We start from the raw sequence: 8302 nt of genomic DNA on the forward strand, positions 1-8302 counted from the left end.
CGCTCTTGAGGAACAGCCAGGCAAGAAAGACAAAGGCAAGCAGATCATTATCATGTGGGGCCCCAGGTGCTGACATGGAGCACATCTGGGTGGCAGTGGGGGCCTGGGAGACGTGCCTGTGTCTAAACAGAGGGCCAAGGGAGCGGAGGGAGGAAGCCAGCCTGGTGTGATGGGAAGAAGAGAAGCTCAGACCGGATGCAGGCAGCCATTTGGAGGGTGCGAAGGCAAGATGGGTGGGATTCTTCTTGGCCTCCCTTTTCATTTTCAGCTCAAATTGTTATTTTTATTGACTCACCTCTCTTGAGTGCTCATAATAAAGCATTGATTTCTCACTGCACAACCTGCCCTGTCAAGATGAGCTAAAGCATCACAGGTGACAGACACCTGGCTATCCAAAATGCCCAGCAGGGGTACCTGCAGGAGCCTAGCCCTGGCCTCAGCTTGCTGATGTGTAAAACAGAGATCGATGTAAAGTTAAATATACAGGTAAATTGCCTAAGAGAGTCAGTTCGCCCAGCCTTGACTTCTTTTGAAACGAAGCAACGAGAAGGACCTCATAGGTACTGAACAGGGGCCTGCTTTGATGTCCTAGGACTCCATAGCCCACCACCATTGAGTCTGTTCGGGTGTGACTTGGGTGTGCATAAATGTACCTCAATCTTCTGTAACAATTAAATATGTTCTGGAGCCACCACGCTCATCAACTAATGAATGGTCTTCGGCTGTCTATCTTCTGGTTTAACATTTAGTCTTTTTTGGGAAATTTGTTGTTGTTTAGTTCAGCCTTTCTGGTCTCTCTCTCTACAATGAGTTAGGCATCCGAGGAAGCTAATACCCGACAGCATGAGAGAAGCATCCCGGGGCCCGCGCTGCCTCTAGCTGAGCAGTCCCCCTTCTTCATCGGCATCGACCCCTCTGCACCCTGCTTCCATTCTTGAGGCCCCCTTGGGCTTCTCTAGTTTCACACACTTCCTTGCTGTCTATGAACTATGCCTAGGCCTGCCCTGGCACTGCCAACACCAGGGCTCCTGGATTTTGAAGGCACACCCTGCAGTCATGGGCTTTCCCCGCTCAGTGCCCAGCCCCTCACAGCCCACTGACTACCAGTGCTTGTCTTCTTCATTCATTGTCTCTAGGAGCCTGGGGAAATGTGGTGGGCATCTGCAACCACTCGTGTAGCCACATGGCCACACTGCCATTTCTACCCTAGGGGTGCTATTCTGTGTGAACACAGGATCTTCTTCTGTCAGACCCTGTCCTCCTAGAGTTCCGGGTGGGAAGCCAACTGTAAGCCCCATAGCTTCCAAGGCTAATCAGGCCTCTAAACTAGGAGCCCCCAGCCCCATAACCTCAAAGTTTTGTTTCTGACAAGTATGAGGAGATAGGAAGCAGATTTTAACTTGCATCTAAACTCTTCACCGCAAACATCTTCTCCTTTCACTACTCCAGCCCATTCCTCCACCCCACCCTCAGTGCAGAAAGGGCCTTCCCTTGTCTTCCATTTTCCTGTTCTTGCCTCCTCACACACTGCTGCTTGCAGCTAAAGCAGGTGCGTGGACTCCCTAGTCTCTGGATCTTATTTTGGGGAATTTGTTGTGTGTATTGTTGTTATTGTTTTGTTTTGTTTCCCAATTATGAGGATTACTCAGGGAAGTAAACAGGTCCCACGAGTCAGGACCCGTAAACACCAAGGGTCCAGGCACGGCAGGGCCTCTCCCCAGCCAGCCCCTGAGTTTCTCACCTTGGTCCTCAGCCTGGTGGGCCCTTGGCCTCCGCTCTCCTGCTGCTCTGCCTCTCTGCCTGGAGCAGTCCTGGCCCTGCTCCTCGGCTCTGTCTCCTGGTCTTCTCACCCTGCCTGACTTCTTCGTTCTGTGGCACCGTCTCTGGGCCACAGCCTCTGGTGTCTCTGCTCTCAGCCTCTGACACTTCAGACAGAGGTCCCAAATGTGCGCCACTGGCAGCTCATCTTCCTTGATGGCCCCCAGGGGTCTTTCTCGCTCTTGCTTCTGCTGAGATACCTCTCTTTAGGGACTTTGTCTTTTGGTAGACCAAGCCCCCAAGGGAACAAAGGGTGGTGGCTTGGTTCACACCCTCTGGGAAGGTGGAGACTCACCATACACCCTACCTTAATCCCACCATGAGCACAACAGGGAACTCCCTCCAAAATGGGATCATAACCCCCAGTTTATTTTTAAGGGTAACTCTGGGAACTTGAAAAATTAATCATTCCCATGCAAATCCTGGCTTTTGCATAGGAAAAGCTTTACCCCTTTCAAGGGTTATCTTTGAAATGCATTTTAGTTGCTGGACTGATGGTCACACCCCTTGTGGCCCAAATGCCATTATCCAATGGGCTAAACCCATTATGCCTTTGTTACATATCTCTGGGGAGAGATATACCTCGGTCCTTGGCTCCACGCAAGAAGGAATTCACGCCAAAGCCTGGTTGGCGATCCCAGTGGGTTTATAGAGAATAGTAGCCGTTTCAGGTCCTACAGTAAATGGAACCCAAGCCTGACCGAGTCTGTGGCACAGTTGCAGGACCGCAGCCGGCTGTGCTACATCGTGTAGCAGCCGCTGGGAAAGAGAGAAAGCACCAGAGCAAAACCTCGGCCTTTTCAGGGGCCTGTTGGGAGGCGTGGTCGACAATACTGGTCGACCCTATTGGCTGAATCAAATTCATCGGGCTTAGATGGACCAATCCAGGTATAATGCCCACCTCGGTGCACCACCCCTTCTTGGCTGGAAGCTAGAACCTCTGAGCATGTGTAATGGATGCCCCAGTCCCTATGCTAGCTACCTAACACCTTGTTCTCAGCTGGGACCGGCCATGCACTGAAGCAGTGGACACCTCAGTCCCTGGAGGGTCACGGGGCAGCCAGAGCTACCAGGGATGGGAGACACATCAGAGGACTTCCAGCCGCACTCTTTGGATCAGCTCTTCCACTTAAACAACAACAAAATGATGGATAGAATGTTTTTTCAGATATTACTTTTAAAGCTTAGAAGATAGTGGGGATGTGCCAGGCAGCTCAGATAAAGATATACTTAAGAGAGCTAAGCAGGGTAGAGGCAAACAAGAGCTACTTAGCTCTCTGGGCACTGGTTACTCCTGCTCACTTAAACTTTGGACCAGTGGCAGTGAAAACCAAAGGAGCAGAATTAAGGGCTAGAGCATTCTCAAGCTGGGGAATCTTATAGAAACCCCATCACATTAAACTGGACCCCTTCCAAAGGGCTATATCCTGGGTCAAGGTGAGCCAGATCTAAAGTCACCTCCACCCACACACCAACCCTGGAGGGCATAGGGTCTCAATGCCTTGGTACCAAGGCAAACGTTGAAGAAGAAGAAAAAAAAAAGATACAACATCTTGAAGAAGTCACGACATCTCAGCCCTAACTCAGATGTGTAACACATGACATGGGTTAGAAGAAAGTCTCGTCAAGAGCATGGGTTAAAGATTTTTTTTTTTTTAATTTTAAACAGGAAGTTTATTTAAACAAGATGCTTGACTTGAAGGGAAAACGATCTAGGCTTCATTTCTTGGAGAGTAATTTACCCCTACTTAAAGACAGATTGCCCTACATGGAGCAGCTATGTCCAAAAAAGTTATAAAATGGTCCTTGGTTTTACAATGATAAATGAAAAACATTAAAATTCTCCCATCCAACAAGGTATGCAAGGATTTTTTTTTATGTCGTCGGTTTTGGTTTTTGTTAAACGGCGAGAGCACAATAACTTACGGGAAACTAAAGCCGCTCACGGCGGGGGGTGTTTGCACAGAGCCAGTATTTCCCCATCCCGTCTCCACTCGTGTCGGTCAAAACAGACCATTGGCCATTTAGTAAAAAAAAAACAAAGGGGAAAATGCAATATGCGTGTGCACATGCACCAGTTACTTTGTGTACAATAGAGGAATGGGGAAGGGGAAATGAAAGAGAAAACTACATTGTAGTCGTCAGGAGGTGGTGGAACCAAATGGTGGTTTCTAATAGAGAATGGGTTCTTGGTCGGTAGGAAGAGAGTTCTGGAGGAAAGGAGCAGGCTCCCTCTGAGAAGACACCTCCTGTCTGCTGCTGGAACACATCCATTGTATCTTCATCCTCCATGTCCAACGGTGCAGGTGTGTCTGTTTCATTGATTAGCTGTCCGTCAAATTGGAATCTGACCTGCCGCATTGACAAACCCTGTTGTTCACAATAGGCTTTCATTAGTTTAAGTGGCGTATGCCTCTTAATCTTAAACTGCACCACAGAACCATCCGGCCCCGCCACCTTCAAATTCAGATGACCGTTGTTCTCAGTCTTGACTCCTTCCTTGGGTTTCTCGTCGGCCATGGTGAGCACGGAAGTCTCCTCAGCTGCCGCTTCACAAGAGAGGTGCCAGGTCCGCACCACGGGTTAAAGATTTTAATAACTCTACTGGTCTTGCAAAATCAAACAGAAAGCTACCCTAGCAAAGGCATGCCTATTTTAGGCTTGGTGGATTCCCCACAAGTACTGGTAAAGGATCTTGACCAGAAATCAGTAAAATAACCACACGGACAACAGGAGACTTGCAAATGGCACAGCCTGGTTTGATGAAAGTGAGCAAGTCTTGAAGCACTTGCTGATGAAGATCAAGGGTTGCAGCCTTCAATGTGGATGACAACTCAAGGTCAAGAAGACCGAAATCCTCACAACTAGACCAAGAGAACATGAGACACACGGAGAAAAGGTTGAAATTGTCAAGTGTTTTATCTTGCTTGGATCCACAATCTCTTTTCATGGAAGCATTTAAGAAATAAAAAAGATGCATTGCATTTGGTAGATCTGCTGCACAAGACCTCTTTTAGAATATTGAAAAGCAAGGGTGTTACTTTGAGCACTAAGGTGCACCTGACCCAAGCCATGGCATTCTCCACTGCCTCATCTACATGTGAAAGCTGGACAGTGAGCAAGGAAGACCGATGTACAATCAGTGCACTTGAATCGTGGTGCTGGAGAGGAATATTGAAACCTCCATGGACTGCCAAAGGGACAAACAGATCTGTCTTGGAAGAAGTCCGGCCAGAGTGCTCCTCAGAGGCAAGGGTGACAAGACTTTGTCTTACAGACTTTGGACCTGTTGTCAGGAGAGACCAGTCCCTGGAGAAGGACATCATGTTCGGTAAAGTGGAGGCGGTGAAAGAGAGGAAGCCCTCCATGAGATGGATTGACACAAGGGCTGCAACTATGGGGGCAAATATAGAAACAATTGTGAGGATGGTGCGGGACTGTTTGTTTGATTCTGTTGTGAATTGGGTGGTTCTGGGTCGGACGAGTTCATGGCACTGAACAATACAGCACAGACAAAGAACCAAGACAACATGAATACAAAGAGCAGAGACACAGATAACAGCCTCCAAAATCTTTCCAGTGTGAGTTTGGTATTGTAGATAAACATTTTAAAACATTTATGTTCTGGTGGCTTAGTGGATTACAAGATGGCCTGCTAACTACAAAGTCAGCTATTAAAACACATCAGAAAGGATGGGGGTCTCTCCTCCCATAGAGATTTACAGCCTTGGTAACCTAAAGGTGCCATTCTATTCCGTACAATAGGATCCCTGGGAGCCAGAATCAAGTTGATGGCACGGTGTTTAGTTTTGGAGTTTTATGCTTAAATGAATATTTTTATTTTAATTTTAAAAGGAAATATAAAAAAATGACTTTCCAGATTTGGTAAAGAGGTCATGAGAACGTCTAGTAAAGATGAATAAGCAAAATCAAAAGTCCATGAAGGGCCACCAAGAAGACATAGCAATCCTAACTGTATACACACCAAACAATAGAGTCTCAGAAATCACAAAGCAAAAATGGAGAGCTGAATGGAGAAACAGACAAATTCACAGGGTCAGGTGTAGCTGATCAAACTACTAGAAAGAAAATCAGCAAAGATAGAGAACAGCTGAGCCACGAATCTCATAGCATCTAATTAATATTTATAAACACTCCACTCAAACAGAATGTTTTCTTTCTAACACCTCTGGATCATTCACCAAGATAAGCTTCATCATGAGACAAACTTTGTTGATTTTAAAAGAATGGAAATGTCACATAGTGTGTTCTCTGATCATAATGAAGTCAAATTAGAACTACATACAAGACAACAGGAAAACCTTGAATTAAACAGCACACTTCCAAATGCAAAGGGGCTTCAAAAAGTTTGTGGAAGAAATTCTATTACATTTGCATTCCATTTTCCATGAACTTTGGAAGACACTTCATAATCAGTGGGTCACAGAAGACATTTCAAAGAAAGTTATAAAATATATAAAACTTAATGAAAGAATATGAAAGTATGTTGGTTATAGTTAAAGCAGTGCTGAGAAGGAAATTTATTGCACTAAATATTACATTCCACCCTGGTCTACTGGTTTGTTTTATGAAGCCTTGCATGCTGCTGTACTGCTGGAAGAGATCCCACCGGTATTTCAAATACTAGCATGGTCTCCTGCGGTGAGCAGTTTACAGAGGCACTTCCAGATTAAGAACAGACTAAGAAGAAGGAAGAGGTAATCCACTTCTGAAAACTTAGCTCCTGAAAAGCTTACGGCTAGCAGTGGAGCATAATCTGAGAGTGCCGGAAGACGAGTCCCGAAGGCGGGAAAGCACGTAAAATATGACTGGAAGGACACCCTCTTCGAAGTAAAATCGCCTTTCTGACATGAACGGAGCAAAAGATCCAGGACCCTCTGAGAGGCTGGAGGCGGAGGCGCAGAACAGAGATAGAATTTAGCCAGAAATGTGACGTTGAGAAAGATTGTATTGAGGCAGGGAAAGAACTCCCGGGGGGGAAGGGAGAGCAGAGAAGGACGGGGCATCTTGAGTGGTTCCAAGACCCAAGGAGTGAGGTCAGGGAAGTCGCGCCTGGCAGTGAGGCAGTGGGACATAGACGGGGCTTGAGCCAAGGACTTGTGTACTGATAGGGGAAGGAAGCCTTCTGTGCTGCAGGTCTGAGTCGGGGTGTGGTCTGTGAGTAAATCGTCCCGGAACACTCAGGGAAAGGACCATACAGACCCGGCCTGGAGAGATAAGCTCCTTGGAAGGCTGGAGGCAGAGACTGCACAGTCCAGCTCTGGCCTTGAGAAGTGGGGGAAGGGGCCGCACAGTCCAGCAGGCTATCTTTTGGGAAAGCAGGGGAAAGCGGCTGCATGGTCCAGACCTGGCCCAAACACCTTCAGTTGCTCGTGCAGCATCACCCCATATGGTCAGAAACAGCTGAAAACAAAACATGAAATGGTGCATGAAGCATGAATCTCGGAAATTTGAAAGTCATCAAAATTGAAATGTCACACATAAATACTGCTCCGTCGTCATAGTCAGATGACTTTATGTCAACTAGACACGCCTGCCTAGGGGTGGACTCAAGCCTGTCGAGCGGGTCACAGCCTGATGCTGTGTCCTTGGGGTTGTGGCCTTTTTAGAAGAGGGGCCCTCGAGTGCACCGTCTCTCTCTCTCCCCCTTCACCTTCCTGCTTGCAGGCCACGCTAATTGCTGCTGGAGCCCGGCCATGTTTCCACCAGCCTCGGATCCACACGACTGAACCCACCAGCCTGTGCTCTCCCTGCATTCTGCATCACTGCATGAGGCTGGGTGAGTCTGAAGAGGGACCTATGGACTAGTATCAGATTTATGGATTTGATTTGCACTGGACTGGGATGCTTTCTGGATAGATAATGACTTCTTGATGTGAGTGTCACTGATTTTTTTCTCTAGTGAATCTGGCCTAACACACTATCCGAGGCATTAGTGAGCTGAAATGGACTGATACTGGCCTTTTTTAAAAAAATCATTTTTTTTACAAAGGCTCTTACAATGCTTATTACAATCTATACATCAATTGTATCAGGCATATTTGTACATATGGTACCATCATTCTTCTCTACACAGTTACTTTCTATTGAGCCCTTGGTATCAGCTCCTCTTTTTTCTCCCCTCACTCCACCCCCCACTCATTACCCCTGGATAGATTATAAATTATTATTATTTTCATGTCTCACACAGACCACGGTCTCCCTTCCTCCATGGTTTCTGTTGTTCTGTCCCCTGGATGGGGTGTGTGTGGTTGTGCGTCAATCAGCTTCCCCTTCTTCTCCCCACCTCCCACACCCCCTTCACCCGTCCCATCTGGCATCTCTCTTCCCATTCCTGCTCCTGGGTTGTGCGTGTCGTGAGCTCTTGTCTCTTATCCACACTTGTGTACATGCTCTGGTCCAGTAAAAAGTGAGAGGCATCCCTGGGGTCATGGTGGTGGGGGTGAGGAAGCCTCAAGGAACC

The 8302-nt window shown here is 47.2% G+C and overlaps 2 protein-coding genes across 2 annotated transcripts in view; one reads left to right on the forward strand and one right to left on the reverse strand.

Annotated features, from left to right (window-relative positions):
* Window positions 1-3945: 3945 nt before the first annotated feature.
* LOC101640301 (small ubiquitin-related modifier 2-like) lies at window positions 3946-4338 on the reverse strand. The gene is made up of 2 exons (XM_004712114.1): window positions 4188-4338; window positions 3946-4130 (listed from the first exon to the last, which is right to left on the reverse strand). The coding sequence occupies exons 1-2, from the start codon at window positions 4336-4338 to the stop codon at window positions 3946-3948; spliced, it is 336 nt and encodes a 111-aa protein (XP_004712171.1).
* Window positions 4339-7595: 3257 nt separating this feature from the next.
* The window catches only part of NMNAT3 (nicotinamide nucleotide adenylyltransferase 3), a 26220-nt gene continuing 25513 nt past the window's right edge, over window positions 7596-8302 (forward strand). The window contains exon 1 of the mRNA XM_045287474.1: window positions 7596-7618. Within this exon, the coding sequence (XP_045143409.1) occupies window positions 7609-7618 (10 nt within the window). The 5' untranslated portion in view covers window positions 7596-7608. The remainder of the gene's footprint in view (window positions 7619-8302) is intronic.

Source organism: Echinops telfairi, unplaced genomic scaffold (genome assembly GCF_000313985.2).
Source record: "Echinops telfairi isolate 266 unplaced genomic scaffold, ASM31398v2 ScPeMD7_16;HRSCAF=60, whole genome shotgun sequence".
In the NCBI taxonomy this organism is placed as follows: domain Eukaryota; kingdom Metazoa; phylum Chordata; class Mammalia; order Afrosoricida; family Tenrecidae; genus Echinops; species Echinops telfairi.

Coding starts and splice junctions, on each gene's coding strand:
- LOC101640301 (XM_004712114.1), bottom strand. CDS start 4,338: ATGGCCGACGAGAAACCCAAGGAAGGAGTCAAGACTGAGAACAACGGT. Junction 4,131..4,187: donor AGCCTATTGTGAACAACAGG/GTTTGTCAATGC, acceptor TCAATGAAACAG/ACACACCTGCACCGTTGGAC.